Genomic DNA, 20,858 nt, shown 5'->3' on the forward strand with positions numbered 1-20,858 from the left:
CTTAGGCTCCTCAGACCAAAGGTGAATGAATGAGCACGCCGGCTTCCCTCTTATACCCGGACATCCGGGGAGGAGCCCGGCATGCAAATTTCATTCGCCAATTTTCATTGGCCTTTTCTAAATACTCAGAAGATGATAGGTTCTCAAGACAAACCCCATTCTGTCGGTTCGACACAACGTCTCGTTCCCTCCATCAGGGAACCGAGGTTACATCCGTAACCAAGACGTTACATCCGTAACCAAGACGTTTTCAGTTCTGACACTTACAGGATGTTCACTTGAATACGATTACCTCTTATATAACAAAAGCTCGGGTTAAAATTGATGTGTTAATTCATAACACCTTTAACCTGTTTAACTCTGGGCCATTTTGGGGATTTCTGCCTGAGTTTGGCATACCCAAATTTAAATGCACATCATATCCACACCCAATGGTGTAAATAAAAAGTGTTGGTGTCATATTCCAGTAAACCCCTCCAAATCTCATAAAACAATGCTGAAAGTGATAAACTGTCAGGGGTGGTGGAGAGAGAACCCAAGCGCAGACAGCCAGTTATGCAAAACGGTCTTTATTAACCAACAACTCCTCCGGGGGGGGGGAGACAAACAGGCACACAAAAAAGGAAAATAACCAAGCCACAAGGGGCAAAATACAAACAAAGTCCAACTTAAAGTTCGAGGAAGCATCCACTTCAGGAAAAAGCAAACAAAGTCCAACTGAAAGTCCGGGGAGTAATCCACTACGGAACCGGGTAGGAAAAAACTCACAAGGGGAATATCAATGACGAAAAATACTCACTTAGAGTCAGGACTAGACACAGCCTAATGGAGCTCACGGGGATGGGGTGAATCTCCAACGAGAGACGAAGAGGTATACCTCTCTTCTTCACATGTAACGCAACGCACAAGACTGAGGACAAGAGAGACTTAAATAGGGAGATAATTACAGGACCAGAACACGAGGCAGGCGTGGGGCATTAACAGGAGCAGGAAAACTAACAGGACGATTACAAGGAGCAGGTGAGTGGCATGAACAAGAGTGGGAAAACTACCAGGGAGAAAACACGGGGCAGGAGAAGGGAATGAAACACTAACGAGGGACTAAACGAGGAGGCGGGGCTAAGACACGACACCGGAGAAAGCACATGGCAGAGTAAATCCAAACAATGCCATGCCCCTTCTCCACACTTAACATGTGGAACTGTCATGATCCCGCAACCGGACTAAAGAAATCACAACATAAATTCTCTATCATGTGGGATTCAATTATTATTCTAAAGCAACTCAAATGTCCTTTTATCGTAATTTCCGCCTGAATTTGGCATACCCCAATTTTAAACAGACCCCATAACCCCATACAGTGGTATAAATGGAATATTTTTTATGTCATTTCAGAGTAAACCTCTCAACATTGCATATAACACAGCTGAAAGTGCATGTTACAAGCAAAACTTGGTGTTGAGTTTGCTCGTGGTGAACACAAACATGCTACTTGTGTTTTGGTCCGCCTTCCCTGTTACGGATTGCCATATCTCAGCCTCTGATTTGCTTATTTGGAGAAAAGAGTGGTTTGTAGAAAACAACATAACGAAAAAGATTATGTAGCATTTGTGGCTAAGTGTAATAGTGGAATGCAGTTATTAGCTTAGATATTCGATTGATGTGTTGTTTGTTTACAAATATCAATTTCATACATCATAATTTATTCGACTTGCATTCGATCTGTAGTAAAATATCAATAAATCCAACTAAAGATCTATATTCTGTAGAATATGTGCTTTCATTTGATATATAACTTGAACATGTTGACATATTTGAGCTTTATAAAAAATGTTAATGATCATAAACATACACGATTTTAATGGGGCTATGACATGGGGATATGATTAATTTCAGCCTAAATAAGTTATTTTATGTATGATAAATGCCAAAATGGTGCACTTCACCAGAAACTAGAGACTCTAAGCTTTCAAATTATACCCCCTTTTATAATTAGAGATACATGTAAACATTAAGGGAATCCTTTTATGACTTAATTTTGGACCCGCCTGGCGGGATCTTAGCACCACACTGTCAGCCCTTGTACTTCCTCTCTGTAAGCAGACTCATTATTATTGCTTATCAGCCCCATCACTGTTGTATCATCTGCAAATTTAAAAATTGCATTGGTGTTATGGAAAGGAGTGTAGTCCTGTGTGTACAGAGAGTAAAGAAAGGGGCTCAGCAAGCAACCTTGTGGAGCTCCTATGCTCAGTGTCAGGGTAAGAGAGTGGTGGAGGTCCATCCTGACTGACTGTGGCCGGTTTGTTGATAAGTCCTTTATCCACAAGCAGATGTTATGTTGTATGCCCAGGTTGGATATTTTGAAGAACAGCCTGCTGGGTAAGATTGTACTAAAAGCAGAGCTGTAGTCCACAAACAACAGCCGTACATATGTCCCCCGGCTGTTCCAGGTGGTGTAGTACAGTGTGGAGAACAGTGGAGTCAGCATTGTCGGTTGACCTGTTGGATATATGCATATTGGTGGGGGTCCAGAGTGGGTGGAAGACCAGCCTTGATGTAAATAAGAACCAGCCTCTCGAAACACTTCATGATAACAGGAGTTAATGCCACTGGACTGTAATCATTAAGGGATGTCACTGCAGTCTGCTTTGGAACTGGCAATATTGTAGATGCCTTCAGGCAGGCAGCATTTCAGCAGTGATAAGTTGAAGATTTTAGTACTGTAAATGTCTCTGAGAACCCATCCGGGACTCCGTCTGGACTGGTAGCCTTCCGAGTGTTAATGCGCCTGAGAGTACGTCTCACATCATCAGGCTGCAGGATGAGTGGCTGGTTTTCAGTGGCATGAGCTTGGGTAATGTTCATTCCTGCTTTCTCCTCGAAGCGGGCAAAAAAATTATTGAGATCCTCTGCCAAAGGCTTGCTGCTACTAGTCAGGCTGCTGTTTTGGTTTTGCTTGGTGATGTGATGCAGGCCTTGCCATGCCCGTCAGGGGTCCGAATTCCCAAAGTAATGTTCAACCATCTGTCTGTACCTGGCTTTTGCATCCCTGATGCCCTTCTTCAGGTTCCTTCTGGCCACACTGTACTGTTGTGAGTCACCTGCGCGAAAAGCAGCGTTGCGGCCTTTAACAGAAGTGCACATCTTTGATCATCCAGGGCTTGTTGTTAGGGAATATCTGTATTTGTTTAGTAATGATGACATTGTCCATACATCTTTTAATGTAAAAAAGTACAGTTGAAGTGTAAGTATCATCCTCAAATAAGCTTTAGTATGTTACCAGAGGTTCCATGTGTGTACGGTAATGTCATCAACTAGTTGTTCAGTTTGGTTCCATACACACTAATTAGATTTTTTTTCTTTAGGTGGTTGTTAAGAGAATTGTTGTGTTGTTACAGTTATGTGAATACTCTTGTGACAGTTTTTGACTGGATGGATTTGTAATGAATGTTATGAATTGTTTGATTTTTCTTACAGGTCTTTTGTTTTTCTGTGAGACCCAGCTGAAGACATCAGATGTTGGCCTGGACAGATGTTGGCCTGAATGACTGACTACTACCATGTTATTAAGTAAAACTGAGCACCTGTGTCAGTTTGTGGAGTTTGTAGTTGTAAATTCAAACACAAAGTGTGTTTTTTTTTGTGGAACGAAAAGGAGAGTCACAGTCCAGTTTGGTTAGTTTATTATATAGCAAAGAAGCAATAAAAGTGAATCGTGTCTGAGGCTGTCAGTCTCTTAATGTTCTATGCCCTTTTGTGCCTCACTGAATATATAAGTCAAAGACATACACAGTTGGTACAAAATGTAATAAGGTTTAACTACACAGATGAGCTTGTAAACCGAAGTCGCAAGCTAACGCTTTGTCAAGGTGATAGTTATAAGCAGCCTTTCGGTTAGAAAAAGCGTAATGATTTAATGTAACATAATGTAACATAATGTAAATGAAATGAGACATAGTGAACTTAAGTCACAAGTTAACACGGTAGTAATGAGCATCGTTCTTTCACTACAGGGGCCATCAAATGGAAACCATTCCTTCTAAAAAGACGTGGTTACTAAACGGTACTCCTAAACTTTACTACATTTCATAAGAGATAAATAACACAGAGGTCACAAGTTAACACGGGCATATTCCCTTGATTCATCCAGCTGCATATTGTTGTGTGACATCTTGATATTATTGCAAATATCCACAGCAACCAGCCTTGCGAAATAGCTTAGTGTGATTGTTACCGTAGTGACACGCTGCCTTGCTTTATTGCATGGGTACGAATCCCGTGTCAAATCGCTTTATTTATTTTTTCACCTCGCTTCAGCCGTTACGGGCGATCATACCAATAATTTGCAATCTTAACAAGAAGGTCAAAATCATGTAACAAGAAAGTCTGTGTTTATTAGACATCTTAATATTAAGTCGTCTTGTGCTTTCAGAATCGACGAATCTGCTGAGGTCGTTCATGCACCTCTTTGGTGGAGGACCTGTAACCGGAACTTGGTCACTACCTTAGCACCCTCTGACTCGCACAGATTTTGAAGAACTTTGTCATTTATCTCGCCGACAATCTGTAATAAAACATCAATAAGCGCACCTAATCTAAATGACACATAGTCATTTGATGCATGGTTATCGACTTCATTGGCTAAATGTCGTAACTCTGTAGCTAATTGTGCGGCTGTCATAGTTACTTAACACGAAGCAAACGATCAGTGAGTGACGTGACGTTAGTCCAAAACAAGTCAAGAGAAATCGATCAAACGCTTCAATCTACGCTGAACCAATAGTAGGCAAAACCAACCCATCTAATTATCATACAAGACACAGAAAAGTAAGAATAAATTCAAGAATAAATAAATAAAAGTGGAAATAAATACATGCGATAATGAATAAATATAAAAATAAATAAACATATAAATAAATACATATAAAAAATAAAAGGAAATGATAAATAAAAGAATCTAAAAATAAAATAATAATAATAATAAAAAATAGTTAAAAATGGACACAAAAAATAATAAATCAATTTAAAAAATGAAAAAAAAAAGTTAAAGCTAAGATCAATAATAGCTCAAACAAATTATTTTGTTTTATCAAACCATTCATTCCTTTATTTATTTTCATATTATTACATTAATTCGTTTATATATTTATTTATTTATTTATTTATACATTTAATTATTTATAATATTTGCAGGTTTAGTCCTCCGTATGCTTGAGTCTGCATATGCAGTTTTCCGAGAGCGAGAGCAAGACAGACAGTGCACATGCACACGCATTTGCTTCACTGAGAGTGAAAAGACAAGTATCTATATTTGATTTGTTTTCGTCATATTTAACACCCCTGTCGTATAAGAAAAGTATTAAGAGAAAAAAGTGACACGGAGGTTTCTGCGGCAGCTGCGGTTCTCGCAGTGGCATAGAAAGCTTCCTGCTGTGTGTTTTAAGTCCCGTTTACCCATTCCACAGACGAATTTAAGATGTTGTTGTTGTTAATTTTGTGCTTCGTTTTTATCTTTAACCCGCTGATTGTGTCATGTAGTTTGCCGTTACCTTTGATATATGCTTTAGTTTTTCGTCTGAACAGTCCTGTACAGTGCTCTCGACATTGTTGTTCAAATGTTCATGCTGTCCATAAATATTAATAGTTATTTCTTCTCAGACAATGGAATTTGCCTGTCACTTTGTCTGTTGTTAGATACGTATTCACTGGTGGACAGTAGGCTAAACTTGGCAAAGTGATATGGAACTGTAATGCGGTCAGCAGACCTGGAACAACTTCATTGTGTGCATTTACCGAAAGTTAATGCATACCCATAGAACGTTTGTCAGCCAATCAGATTGAAGCATTCAACAGCCCCGTGGTATAAGAACATAATAATGACTGTCATGATTCTGCCTCATCATGTCATGTCTTTCTTGGTCTAGTGGCAGGATCATGACAGAGCCTCATGTTTTGTGTGGAGAGAGGCATGTTATTGTTGGTTCTGACATAACATGCGCTCTCTCCGGTCTCGTCTTTGGCCCCGCCTCTCTCATTTCCTCGTTTAGCCTTCCATTAGTGTTTCATTCCTGACACCTGTCCCTTGTTAATTATCATTTGTTAGTCTCCCTATTTAATGCCCTTGTGTTTGTTGTCTTGTGCTGGTTCGTCTTGTATTACTCCGTGTATCCTGCTGTGTAAGTCTATGCCTTGTATTCCCTCGTCATTGATTTTGTTCCTGTCTTGCCTGATCAAGTTTTGGACTATATCATTTTGGATTAGATTTTTGTTACCAAGACTTTCTTGTTTTGCCCCAAGTGGGAAGTTTTCTGTTTGTATTGTTTTCTCTTACCGTTTTTCCCTCGTGGGTTTATTATTTAATTAAAGTATTTTTTGTTCTTTCACGCTGTCTGCACCTGGGTCCTCATTCGTGAGCATGACAAATGACACTTGTGACCAGTTGAATGTGAGTCTAAGGACTAAATTAGATGGAATATTAATAGAGTTTAGGAGAAGAAGCAGAACTGACCAGATTCTCCTGGGAGGATGGCATACTCACAATGTTCATGAGGGTAAGAAGATAGTTCTGCACATGCTCTTTCCCATGAAAACGGACAACAGAATCATCTACTCCGAGGAGCACCTCGATGTTGTAGTCATCATCGCCGGCGTGTCTCCGTCTCCTGGCCGTCTGGTTGACTTGTTTAGCAATGTTGTCCAGCACCCTCGGCACATCGAATCCAGGCTCTGCATAACAAATAGGTGAGATGTGTTTACATCCAGCATATCACTGTTTACACCTGGTGACTACACACAACACTGATTAAGTCACTGTTGCATGTTAACCCTCAAGTGGTTTTAATTACAACTGCACTAATCTGCTGTTACTGGACAAATTTGTCATTCCATTTATATTTTACATAAATGTCAAAAAATATATTTTTATAGTTATGCATTTATTTGGTGATTACTTTGTTATTTTTTACCTCAATTACCTTTTATTTGAATGTAAAATAAGCTGTTTTTATGTTTTTCACCCAAAATTCACACGAAAACATGATTTTCATTAAAAGCTTCATTCCACTAATTAAAACACAGTAAAAACCTTTAAAATAAATGACGCTTCTGTTTTTTGTGATATCTGATGGTATTAGATGAATTATCAATGTAAATAAAATAAGCATTTTTTATGTTATTTTTACCTAAAATTCACTTAAAAAAGATTTTCATAAAAATCTTCATTACACTAATTAAAACACAATGAAAACCCCCAAAATATGTCCCACTTTTGTTTTTAGTGACATCTGATTTAGTCAAAACAGCAATTACATGTCATTTCAATGGCAGTTTACTCACTGGTTACATAGGCTAAAATCTATAAACCAGTGTTGTAACAAACTTAACGTCTTAAGCTCTAGATTTTCATACAAGCTAAAATTTTGAATTAAAAAAAAAAATGTTGGGTACGACTGTGCAAAGATGCCATAATATGCTTACAGACAAACCGTCGCCTTAGAATTATAAGGTTCTATCTGACGTTTTAGTCAAAATTGAGTTATTCACATATTCTTATTTCAGTATGGCATGTTTTTTTTAATGTGTGCATTTTTGGACTTTTTTAAGAAAACAAAAAGGTTCTATCTACAAAATCTAATTATAATTCAGTAGGGATGTAACGATTCGGTTGAAAATCGGTTATAATGAGTGACGATTCAAATCGGTTGAGGTGTGAACTGAATCGCAATAAATTTTTTGAACAGCAGGGGCCGCTATTTTCACTGCAAATCTAAACGTGGACATGCTGATATTTCTTAAATGCAAAAAAATCCAAGAAAAGCTCAGACAGTATTAGTTTGTTTATATTAAAGAGACTTTTTCTATTATTAATTTGTTATAAAATTGCAGTTTAGTTTTGTTATTTGAAATAAAACATTATTTTATTATACAAAGAAACGTGAAGCATTTAAGAAATAATGCAAGGGAAGTTGTTCATTTCTAATTTGTTTCAACTCATTTTATAAAAATAAATCGTGAGTAAATCGTGAATAAATCGCATCGTGAGATCAGAATCTTGACTCGCATCGCATCGTGAGCTGAGTGAATCGTTACATCCCTATAATTCAGTGCTATAAGGTTCTATCTGCAAGAGCCAATCAGCACTTTGAATGCACACAAGAGGACCAATCAGGATCAGCGTTCTTTGTCATGTAACCTGACTCCTCCGAGACAGGGGAATATCTGAGGGAATAGTGCAACACAAAACAATGTTTAAAAGAAACCTCAAGGTTGACTGTTTTATTGATACTCTTGTCAACGAGAGCAGCTCAAACGACAGTATTTTTGTTTGTTTTAGGTTTTGCTGAGGAGATTAATTTTTTTATATTTATTGACACAACACTAGCCATCAGCGCTATCTTCCTAATACCTGTGTTTACATAGACTCTCATAATGCAGTTAATGCCAAATAGTCAACAACGTCAAGAGTCTTGATTACAACAAAAAAGATTGTTTTTTCAGCCATACTCATCTCTAAAAAGTAATTTGATCTGTCCCACCTTCTGTGGATAAAACATCGATACAACAATTGACTTGAATTGAACAAGAAAAAAGCATCCTAAAATATGAAATAAGTGTAATAAAAACCATGTAAATGTACCTTTTTACACATTATTATACACTAATTTCATATTTTAACAAAAGTTATAAGTAAATTGCTTGTGTTGCTTGAAAATGTATTGCTTTAATGAATGTTTTGCAGATAGAACTTTATAATTCTCAGCAGAAAGTGATTTTTCAGAATCAGAAGGTTCTATCTGCGTTTGACCTGTTCCAATAAAACCCATTTACAAATTTCAGAAAATGTTGATATTGTACATTTGGAATACATTAAGGGTCTCTGTCTTTTTCATGTGTAAAAGAGTTTTGTTCCTCATATCATTTTTGCTATATGAAATGCAAAAACGTTAAAGCTCAATATCTCAAAACTACTCAGACCGCAGATAGATCCTTATAATTCCAAGGCGACGAAATCCAACCGTTTTATAAGGAAAATGCAAAGTATTGAAAAGCAAATTACTTGAAAACTTAAAGGGGTCAAATGACACGGCTAAAACAAATATTATCGTTTGTTTTAGATGTAATGCTATGTGTATACATGATTTAAGGTAAAAAAAAAACACTGTATTTTCAACATAACATGCATGTTTGTATCTCCTCTTTACCCCGCCTCTCTGAAACATGCAGATTTTTTACAAAGCTCATCGCTCTGAAAAGCGAGGTGTGCTATGATTGGCCAGTTAACCAGTGCGTAGTGATTGGTCGAATACTGCAAGCGTGTGACGTAAATGTAACACTCTTACCATGTTTGGAACATCATGTTCCAAAGCAATTGTACTGACAGGTACGCCCACCTTACTTGAGTATACAATTGGGCAGTCTTAGTCAACTCATACCACGAACTGACGTGGATTTGTGGGGGTGTGGTTACACGAGGCGTTTCAGGCAGGTCTGGGTGAGCATTCGCTTTTGGATAGAATGCATATTTTGTTCCCACACTTTAATTTTTGCAATTTTACGTGTATAATATATTCACGAGCAACTTATAACACACCAAAGACACAGAAAAACATGTGTTCGCACAATATAACCCCTTTAACTTTAGCTATGTTTTATCAGGAAGCATCATCAAATCTTGCAGTGGGACTTTGATGTCTCTTTGAAATGTGTGTGTGTGTGTGTGTGTGTGTGTGTGTGTGCGTGCGTGCGTGCGTGCGTGCGTGCGTGCGTGCGTGCGTGCGTGAAGAGAAATCAGGTCGGATCGAGGCACAAATTTTGTCGGGGCGAAGAACGAACTGACAAAGGCGCTGAATGAATTGGACAAAGAGAGACTGACTGCTTACCTAGCCCAAAAACAATGTGACATCACATTTAATGTGCCTGATGCCAGTCACATGGGGGGAATTTGGGAAAGGCAGATCAGGACAATCAGGAGCGTCTTAAGCTGGGTCCTTTCTCAAAGTGTGGGCAGACTAGATAATGCTTCCTTAAGAACATTCTTCTATGAAGCCATGTCCATCATAAATAGCCGCCCACTTACCACCAATACCATTAATGATCCAAAGAGCCTAGAGCCTCTTACCCCGAACCATTTGCTCACCATGAAAGCTTCTGTCCCGCTGCCACCACCAGGAAAATTCGTAGCGGAAGACCTGTATTCCAGGAAAAGATGGCGCAGAGTCCAGTATTTGACAGAGCAATTCTGGGCCAGATGGAGAAAAGAGTATTTGGCAAACATCACACTCAGACAGCGCTGGCATTTGGCGAAATGAAATGTGAAGATCGGAGACGTTGTCATTCTCCAAGAGGAAGGAATTCCACGCAATGAATGGAAACTAGGAAGAGTGCTTGATGTTTGTAAGGATGAAGATGGATTGGTGCGAAAGGCCACAATACAATTAGGAGATAGAAAGCTAGTTAAAGAAGGCAAAAGGCACAATCACGTTTCTATTCTTGAACGTCCTATTCATAAGTTAGTTGTGCTTGTAGAAAACAACTAAATTCTGTTTCAAAAATCTCTTAAGTTCACGATAATGCAAAGAATTTTAAGTATTAATTTGATGTAATCAAATTGGAGAAAACGCCATTAATTGATTTCTGATATTGGGATATGGAAATTACTAGATTTATTCAAATATTACATGATGTTCATCATAAATCATAGTAATTTGGTGGGAGTGTAAATGTCTCAAGACATGTTAAAATGATAATTGTTTATTACATGAATACATGTTTGTTAAATTCATGCAGATTAAAAATGTGGTTAAATGTAATGTTTCAAGAGAGTTGTTGATTATAAATAGTCTAAACTGTGTTTAAAAAGTAATCTTTTTTTGTGTGTAATGTTCCTTTAATGCAACGTAATGCGTCACGTGACTCAGACGAGAGCAGGACTGTGGAACTGTGGGTCAGAGCAATATGGACGCGAACAGGTTGTAAGACATGCGGCTTCTTTAAAAACGTATAAACTCTGCATATGGTCCAAGAGCGTGTCATGGTTCTGCCCCACCTTGTCTTGCTTTCTTGACCTAGTGGCAGAACCATGATAGAACCTCTTGTTTTATGTGGAGAGTGACGTTTTGTCCCTGTTGGTCTTCCANTGTGTGTGTGTGTGCGTGCGTGTGCGTGTGTGTGTGGGGGGGAGGGTAAACCCTACGGTATGGGGACAAAATGTCCCCACAAAGATGGCAATATCCAAAACCCTTGTCCTTGTGGGGACATGTTTTTGTCCCCATGAGGAAACAAGCTTATAAATCATACAGAATTAACTTTTGTGAAAATGTAAAAGAGCAGACAGTTGTGTGATTGTTAGGTTTAGGGGGTGGGTTAGGGGTAGGGAATATGATATACAGTTTGTACAGTATAAAAACCATTGCGTCTATAGAATATCCCCATAAAACATGGAAACCCAACATGTGTGCGTGCGTGCGTGCGTGCGTGCGGGCGTGTGTGTGTTTGTGAATGTTGGTCACATTGAGGATGTTGTATAGGCTCACCCCTTGTATGTATGATCTGCATTCTCTCCGGTGTGGCGTCTCTGTTCCCGCCCTTTCGTCTCCTCGTTATTGTTTGTTAATTAGTTCATGTCCTGCACCTGTCCCCTCTTGATTTATCCCCTTTATAATGCCCTTGTGTCTTCTGTCTCGTGCTGGTTCATTGTACTGTGTCGTGTTTGTGTAATGTGGTGAGTTCCTGTCTTTGAGTTAGTTTAGTTTATTTTGTAGTTGTGATGTGTTTTAGTCTAGTCCTGTTAGTTTAGTTAGTCTTGTTCCTGTTTCCATGTTTGTTACTTTACCCCCACGTGGGACTTTGTTTTGTTGCTTTTTATTTATTAAAGTTTGTGTTAACCCCTTACCCGCTGTCTGCACCTGGGTCCTCTGTCTCCGTGTCTCTCACCACCCACCATTCATGACAGAATGAACCAGCCATTATGGACCCAGCAGACAGAGGGATCTCAGCGGGAGGGGTCGATGCCGCCGGACTCCCTTCCAAGGTTGAATCCGCCGGACTCCCTTGGAGGGTAGAGGCCGCTGGGCTCCAGTCCAGAGTCGGTACCGCTGGACTCCCTTCCGGGGTCGAGACTGCCGGAACCCCGTCCAGGATCGAGACCGCCGGGCTCCCTTCCATGGGTTGAGGTCGTCGGATTCCCCTCCAGGGTTGAGTCCGCCGGTGTCCTGTTCCCGCTGCAGATCCCTGCCAGCCTCCCAGCTGGTGCCCAGGCCTGTCGAGTTGACTGTTTGTGTGTGTTTGTTCTTGTTTGCTGCCCAGCTGCCAGAGAGCGCTGCCCAGCCGTCGGAGATGCTGCCCAGCTGCCAGAGAGCGCTGCCCAGCCGCCGACATCCTGTCCTGTCATGTCGACATCCAGGCCTGCCCAGCCGGTGATAGCTGGTCTCCCAGCCGGCCTTCCAGCCGGCGCCATGTCCTGTCCAGCCGGCCATCCAGCCGGCGCCATGTCCTGTCCAGCCGGCCATCCAGCCGGCGCCATGTCCTGTCCAGCCGGCGCCATGTCCTGTCCAGCCGGCCATCCAGCCGGCGCCATGTCCTGTCCAGCCGGCCTACCAGCCGGCGCCATGTCCTGTCCAGCCGGCCTACCAGCCGGCGCCATGTACTGTCCAGCCGGCCTTCCAGGCGGCACCATGTACTGTCCAGCCGGCCATCCAGCCGGCACCATGTGTTGTCCAGCCGGCCTTCGTGCCGGCACCATGTCTTTGTTTGGACTTTTTTTTCCCTATGTATCACGTTTTTGGTCGTGTTTTGTATAATGTTTTTTTGTCACAGTCTGTCTAGTCTTGTTTGTTCCTTGAGGAGCATCAGGATGCTGCTCCTTAAGGAGGGGCTTCTGTCATGGTTCTGCCCCACCTTGTCTTGCTTCTCTTGACCTAGTGGCAGAACCATGATAGAACCTCTTGTTTTATGTGTGCATTCTGAATCCAGCGCTAGTTTGTAATACTTCTTGTTGAATATTGAGTAATTATTATTTCCCTATAAACTAAATGATCTTATACTGTATTGTAACCATCTTAAATCATATTTATCACTGACAAAAGTAGTGTAAAACAAATACAAACTAAATTATTGTACTTAAATTTGTAGGTAACGTCTAAATCCCGCACCATATTTACTTCAAAATGCCTCGCGAGAACTCGTAATCCAAGATCACGTGATCACAAACGGAACTCTCTTCCTTGAAGTGACCATGGCATGTACCCTTCGCTAACCGACTTCTGAAATGGCCCTTCCGCGAAAGGATTCAGGTGTTCACTTTCATTCACCTTCAACGGGCGCATAAATGCTGTTTGGAAAATGCCCACAAAGTTCAAGTTTGTTCAACTCTGACCTGCAAATTTGCGTCACGTGAGTGCGTGAGACCAATTGAAGATCAAAACGTCACAGCGTGACCTCTCGGTTCAGAAATGTTAAAGATGGAGGAATCGTTCCCACCCATTTTCGTAGCACCGTCCAAACCTATTTCGCATGCTCAAAGTCTAGTCTGACCGCATCAGACCCAGACCGCATTAGAAAGACTGTTTTATATTCATTCATTCTCCAGTGAGCTTAGTATGCTCACTGAATTTATCCTCCCAACGTTATTCACGTAAATCAAGTTTGGTAAATTACTACTTGGACTGTTATAATTCTAGGATCGAGTGGCAGAGATAGCATTACTAGTAAGCCGCTTGTAATTGATGCAAGGTCTAGGACTACCATCACTCTTAGTCCTTAAACATTTTGATGGCCTTTTTCATGGCCATGAATGGAAAGAATATAAATCCTTGGGTTGTAGATGGCACATTTAAAGCAAATATGTGGTGTTTATTGAAGAAACTTAACCTTGCCGAAAGCTGCAAATTGTAGACAGACAGGATGTTGATCATTTAATTATTTCTAACGACTTTCACGTGGGTTATTTTTGTAAAACACTAAAATCTGACAAAACATTGTTTTAATGACCAGTTACCCTTACTTTCTGACTAATGAAGCAATATTGACATCCCAGACAGACCCAATAGCAATCCTGCTTCCTTGTACAAAATGTACAACATGTAGTAATCCGTTCTCCCAAACATCACAAAATAGAGACTGTGTCTGTCCCCCGGATTAGCAAACATAAAATAATGCGTAAACCTCTTGAAAGTAATTTAATAAACGTTAAACAAACTAAACATGAACAAAACACAGATAATCAACTGTTACGACTCGGATTGCTAAATATTAGATCTCTCTCTAATAAAGCACTTTTTGTTAACGATATGATAACAGATCATAAAATAGACATGCTCTGTTTGACAGAAACATGGCTAAAACCAGATGATTATATTGCTTTAAATGAATCTGTCCCCCAAGATTATTATTATAAACACGAGCCTCGTCTAAAAGGCAGAGGGGGAGGTGTCGCAGCACTTTACAATAACTCTCTTAGCATTTCCCAGAAGTCGAACTCTAAATATAATTCTTTTGAAGTCATGGTTCTTCATGTTTCAACACCTAATACTAAAGATAAAACTCTTTTTAAATTGATTCTAGCTATTGTATATAGGCCTCCAGGGCACCACACAGATTTTATTAAAGAATTTGGTGGGTTCTTATCAGAACTAGTACTGGCCGCAGATAGACTCCTTGTCGTTGGTGACTTTAACATCCACGTAGATAACGTTACAGATGCCTTAGGAATGGCTTTCAAAGACACTCTTAACTCCATGGGCATTAGTCAACATGTGTCAGGACCCACTCACCTTCGTAATCATACTTTAGATTTAATACTGTCTTACGGTATAAATGTGGACGACGTTAAAATCCTTCAGCAGAGTGAAGACATTTCGGATCATTATCTGGTATTATGTTTGCTTCACTGGCCTACGGCTGCAAATAAAACTCATTGTTACAAATATGGTAGAACAATAACTTCAACTACCAAAGATGCGTTTCTCGATAATCTGCCCGAATTGTCTCAAATCATGAGAAATAACGTTGAAGATCTTGACATTACCACTGAAAATTTTAATTCCACCTTCTCGGTAACGCTAGACAAAGTTGCTCCACTACGTTTAAAGAAGATTAAAAATGGCAGCCCCACACCGTGGTATAATGAACACACTCAGGCTCTAAAGAAAGCGGCCCGAAAAATGGAGCGCAACTTTAAGAAAACTAAATTAGAGGTATTTCGTACAGCATGGAAGGATAGTATTCGAAAATACAGGAAAGCCTAATAACTTCTAGATCCGCCTACTTTTCATCACTAATAGAAGAAAACCAGCACAACCCTAGGTTTTTATTTAACACGGTGGCTAAATTAACAAAAAATAAATCGTCAGTGACTTCTGATCCTGTATATCAGCATAGCAGTGATGAATTTATGAACTACTTCACATATAAAATCCAAGATATTAGAGAAAAAATTATAACAATGCAATCAGAAGTGAAACCCGCTGAACAAACTAACTACAGCGCCCTTAAGGAGAAAATGCAATTATTTTATACCGTAGATCAAGATGAGCTGTCTAAAATTATTAGATCATCTAAATCAACAACATGCATACTAGACCCTATACCTACAAATCTACTGAAAGAGATGCTCCCAGAAATTATAGATCCTCTTCTTGGTATTATTAACTCATCTCTGACATTAGGACATGTGCCTAAAGCATATAAGGTGGCTGTTATAAGGCCCCTTGTCAAAAAACCCCAACTCGACCCTAGAGAACTAAGGAACTACAGGCCTATATCGAATCTACCTTTCATATATAAAGTTCTGGAAAAAGTAGTTTCAACTCAATTATGCTCCTTCCTCCAAAGGAATGACATCAATGAAGAATTCCAGTCTGGATTTAGAGCATGTCACAGTACAGAGACTGCTTTGAAGAGTTACAAATGATCTGCTATTGGCGTCTGACCGAGGTTGTATCTCGTTATTGGTGCTGCTAGACCTTAGTGCTGCATTCGATACCATTGACCACAGCACACTCCTACATAGACTCGAAATTATGTCGGCATTAAGGGAATAGCTTTGAAATGGTTTAAATCTTATTTATCTGACCGTTTTCAATTTGTAGCAATAAACAATGAGGTGTCACGCAAATCGCAAGTCCAGTACGGTGTACCACAGGGCTCAGTCTTAGGGCCTCTGCTCTTCGCATTATACATGCTACCTCTAGGAGATATAATAAAGCGACACGGAGTTAGCTTTCACTGTTATGCTGATGATACTCAACTTTATATTTCCTCGAAGCCTCATGAAACACAGCAGTTCCATCGAATAATGGAATGCATAGTCGATATAAAAAACTGGATGAGTAACAACTTTTTATTACTGAACTCGGACAAAACGGAAGTGTTACTTATTGGACCGAAAACTGCTATAAGTAACAACCAAGAATACTGTTTAACTATTGACGGATGTTCCATAAAAAACATACAGGCGTAACACGGTCAGAAAGCAATCTGAGACGTTCAATGAATGCAAAGGCGATAAGGTAATGTTTCTGATCTTTGAGCACAGCAGTACATGCTGTATATCACACTTGCAATTAGATATTTGAAGAAATATATTTGCTCATTTATGAAAATATGGCTAAAGAATACACAGTACATAATCGGCTAGTATATCGATGTAGAAGAGCAAGTAATTCTGAATTCTCATGCATTCCATATCTGGAAGCTTGAGAGTGAGAATCGATTCTAACTGTAGCTCTGTAGGTGGGTTGACCTGTCAGGCTTCTCACATTATACAAAAATAAGCTCAAACTTAGGTGTCAATGAAAACGGTCGGGCAGTTCGTAAGTTTCTCGCTAAGCAAACAATCAGGTTATCACAAAACAGTATGATACATTATGAATGCACACAAGAGCCCAACGGTCATGAGTAGTGACTTATCGTCTTTGCCCTCGTACTCACAGATGATACAATGCGAATATAGCGTTAATCTTGTAAAGAGTCGGAGACTTATTACCTAATAAAGCCATAAACTAAGTGTTTTGACATACAAACATAAGTATACTGTTTGATATGATGCACTTTTCTTGTATTACAGTCTCTTCACGTGCAGTAACAGCTCCGAGAGCAGCTCAAACGACAGTCATTTTTAGTTTGTTTTGTAGGTTTTGCTGAGGAGATTAATTTTTTTATATTTATTGACACAACACTAGCCATCAGCGCTATCTTCCTAATACCTGTGTTTACATAGACTCTCATAATGCAGTTAATGCCAAATAGTCAACAACGTCAAGAGTCTTGATTACAACAAAAAAGATTGTTTTTTCAGCCATACTCATCTCTAAAAAGTAATTTGATCTGTCCCACCTTCTGTGGATAAAACATCGATACAACAATTGACTTGAATTGAACAAGAAAAAAGCATCCTAAAATATGAAATAAGTGTAATAAAAACCATGTAAATGTACCTTTTTACACATTATTATACACTAATTTCATATTTTAACAAAAGTTATAAGTAAATTGCTTGTGTTGCTTGAAAATGTATTGCTTTAATGAATGTTTTGCAGATAGAACTTTATAATTCTAAACCGAAAGTGATTTTTCAGAATCAGAAAGTTCTAACTGCGTTTGACCTGTTCCAGAAATCCCCATTTACAAATGTCAGAAAATGTTGATATTGTACATTTGGAATACATTAAGGGTCTCTGTCTTTTTCATGTGTAAAAGAGTTTTGTTCCTCATATCATTTTTGCTATATGAAATGCAAAAACGTTAAAGCTCAATATCTCAAAACTACTCAGACCGCAGATAGATCCTTATAATTCCAAGGCGACGAAATCCAACCGTTTTATAAGGAAAATGCAAAGTATTGAAAAGCAAATTACTTGAAAACTTAAAGGGGTCAAATGACACGGCTAAAACAAATATTATCGTTTGTTTTAGATGTAATGCTATGTGTATACATGATTTAAGGTAAAAAAAAAACACTGTATTTTCAACATAACATGCATGTTTGTATCTCCTCTTTACCCCGCCTCTCTGAAACATGCAGATTTTTTACAAAGCTCATCGCTCTGAAAAGCGAGGTGTGCTATGATTGGCCAGTTAACCAGTGCGTAGTGATTGGTCGAATACTGCAAGCGTGTGACGTAAATGTAACACTCTTACCATGTTTGGAACATCATGTTCCAAAGCAATTGTACTGACAGGTACGCCCACCTTACTTGAGTATACAATTGGGCAGTCTTAGTCAACTCATACCACGAACTGACGTGGATTTGTGGGGGTGTGGTTACACGAGGCGTTTCAGGCAGGTCTGGGTGAGCATTCGCTTTTGGATAGAATGCATATTTTGTTCCCACACTTTAATTTTTGCAATTTTACGTGTATAATATATTCACGAGCAACTTATAACACACCAAAGACACAGAAAAACATGTGTTCGCACAATATAACCCCTTTAACTATAGCTATGTTTTATCAGGAAGCATCATCAAATCTTGCAGTGGGACTTTGATGTCTCTTTGAAATGTGTGTGTGTGTGTGTGTGTGTGTGTGTGTGTGCGTGCGTGCGTGCGTGCGTGCGTGCGTGCGTGCGTGCGTGCGTGTGTGTGTGTGTGTGCGTGCGTGTGCGTGTGTGTGTGGGGGGGAGGGTAAACCCTACGGTATGGGGACAAAATGTCCCCACAAAGATGGCAATATCCAAAACCCTTGTCCTTGTGGGGACATGTTTTTGTCCCCATGAGGAAACAAGCTTATAAATCATACAGAATTAACTTTTGTGAAAATGTAAAAGAGCAGACAGTTGTGTGATTGTTAGGTTTAGGGGGTGGGTTAGGGGTAGGGAATATGATATACAGTTTGTACAGTATAAAAACCATTGCGTCTATAGAATATCCCCATAAAACATGGAAACCCAACATGTGTGCGTGCGTGCGTGCGTGCGTGCGGGCGTGTGTGTGTTTGTGAATGTTGGTCACATTGAGGATGTTGTATAGGCTCACCCCTTGTATGTATGATCTGCATTGTGTTGAGTTTTGTACCGATCAGATTAAGAGAAGAAAAAGTTACTTGAGAAAACAAAATCATTTTGCCCACATTTGTCCCCAACATCACTTGAGGGTTAATCAGCCACAAAAAAGGAAACAGAACAACAATATTTGGCACAACATTTTCTTACATAGAGTATGTACAAAATCAAATATCTAAGCTTAAGCATGTTTTTTAAGCTAAAATTGTCTATCATTGCCATGATAGAACCTCTTGTTTTATGTGGAGAGTGACGTTTTGTCCCTGTTGGTCTTCCACTCTCCGGTGTGGCGTCTCTGTTCCCGCCCTTTCGTCTCCTCGTTATTGTTTGTTAATTAGTTCATGTCCTGCACCTGTCCCCTCTTGATTTATCCTCTTTATAATGTCCTTGTGTCTTCTGTCTCGTGCTGGTTCATTGTACTGTGTCGTGTTTGTGTAATGTGGTGAGTTCCTGTCTTTGAGTTAGTTTAGTTTATTTTGTAGTTGTGATGTGTTTTAGTCTAGTCCTGTTAGTTTAGTTAGTCTTGTTCCTGTTTCCATGTTTGTTACTTTACCCCCACGTGGGACTTTGTTTTGTTGCTTTTTATTTATTAAAGTTTGTGTTAACCCCTTACCCGCTGTCTGCACCTGGGTCCTCTGTCTCCGTGTCTCTCACCACCCACCGNGGAGAGTGACGTTTTGTCCCTGTTGGTCTTCCACTCTCCGGTGTGGCGTCTCTGTTCCCGCCCTTTCGTCTCCTCGTTATTGTTTGTTAATTAGTTCATGTCCTGCACCTGTCCCCTCTTGATTTATCCCCTTTATAATGCCTTGTGTCTTCTGTCTCGTGCTGGTTCATTGTACTGTGTCGTGTTTGTGTAATGTGGTGAGTTCCTGTCTTTGAGTTAGTTTAGTGTGCGTGTGTGTGTGGGGGGGAGGGTAAACCCTACGGTATGGGGACAAAATGTCCCCACAAAGATGGCAATATCCAAAACCCTTGTCCTTGTGGGGACATGTTTTTGTCCCCATGAGGAAACAAGCTTATAAATCATACAGAATTAACTTTTGTGAAAATGTAAAAGAGCAGACAGTTGTGTGATTGTTAGGTTTAGGGGGTGGGTTAGGGGTAGGGAATATGATATACAGTTCGTACAGTATGAAAACCATTGCGTCTATAGAATATCCCCATAAAACATGGAAACCCAACATGTGTGCGTGCGTGCGTGCGTGCGTGCGTGTGTGTGTGTGTGTTTGTGAATGTTGGTCACATTGAGGATGTTGTATAGGCTCACCCCTTGTATGTATGATCTGCATTGTGTTGAGTTTTGTACCGATCAGATTAAGAGAAGAAAAAGTTACTTGAGAAAACAAAATCATTTTGCCCACATTTGTCCCCAACATCACTTGAGGGTTAATCAGCCACAAAAAAGGAAACAGAACAACAATATTTGGCACAACATTTTCTTACATAGAGTATGTACAAAATCAAATATCTAAGCTTAAGCATGTTTTTTAAGCTAAAATTGTCATGGTTCTGCTCCACCTTGTCTTGCTTCTCTTGACCTAGTGGCAGAACCATGATAGAACCTCTTGTTTTATGTGGAGAGTGACGTTTTGTCCCTGTTGGTCTTCCACTCTCCGGTGTGGCGTCTCTGTTCCCGCCCTTTCGTCTCCTCGTTATTGTTTGTTAATTAGTTCATGTCCTGCACCTGTCCCCTCTTGATTTATCCTCTTTATAATGTCCTTGTGTCTTCTGTCTCGTGCTGGTTCATTGTACTGTGTCGTGTTTGTGTAATGTGGTGAGTTCCTGTCTTTGAGTTAGTTTAGTTTATTTTGTAGTTGTGATGTGTTTTAGTCTAGTCCTGTTAGTTTAGTTAGTCTTG

At 39.7% G+C, this 20,858-nt stretch overlaps 1 protein-coding gene and 1 long non-coding RNA gene across 4 annotated transcripts in view; both read right to left on the reverse strand.

The window, feature by feature from the left end:
• adamts3 (ADAM metallopeptidase with thrombospondin type 1 motif, 3) overlaps positions 1–20,858 on the reverse strand; it is a 226,468-nt gene that overhangs the window by 158,390 nt on the left and 47,220 nt on the right. For all 3 annotated transcript variants that reach the window (XM_057328004.1, XM_057328020.1, XM_057328011.1), the window contains exon 5: positions 6,542–6,729. In XM_057328004.1, coding sequence (XP_057183987.1) covers positions 6,542–6,729 — 188 coding nt within the window. The remainder of the gene's footprint in view (positions 1–6,541; positions 6,730–20,858) is intronic.
• On the reverse strand, positions 12,774–19,558 carry LOC130550559 (uncharacterized). The gene is made up of 2 exons (XR_008962444.1): positions 19,231–19,558; positions 12,774–12,941 (listed from the first exon to the last, which is right to left on the reverse strand). It is a non-coding gene; the product is annotated as an uncharacterized LOC130550559 (long non-coding RNA).

Source organism: Triplophysa rosa, linkage group LG2 (assembly GCF_024868665.1).
Source record: "Triplophysa rosa linkage group LG2, Trosa_1v2, whole genome shotgun sequence".
NCBI classification, from domain to species: Eukaryota; Metazoa; Chordata; class Actinopteri; order Cypriniformes; family Nemacheilidae; genus Triplophysa; species Triplophysa rosa.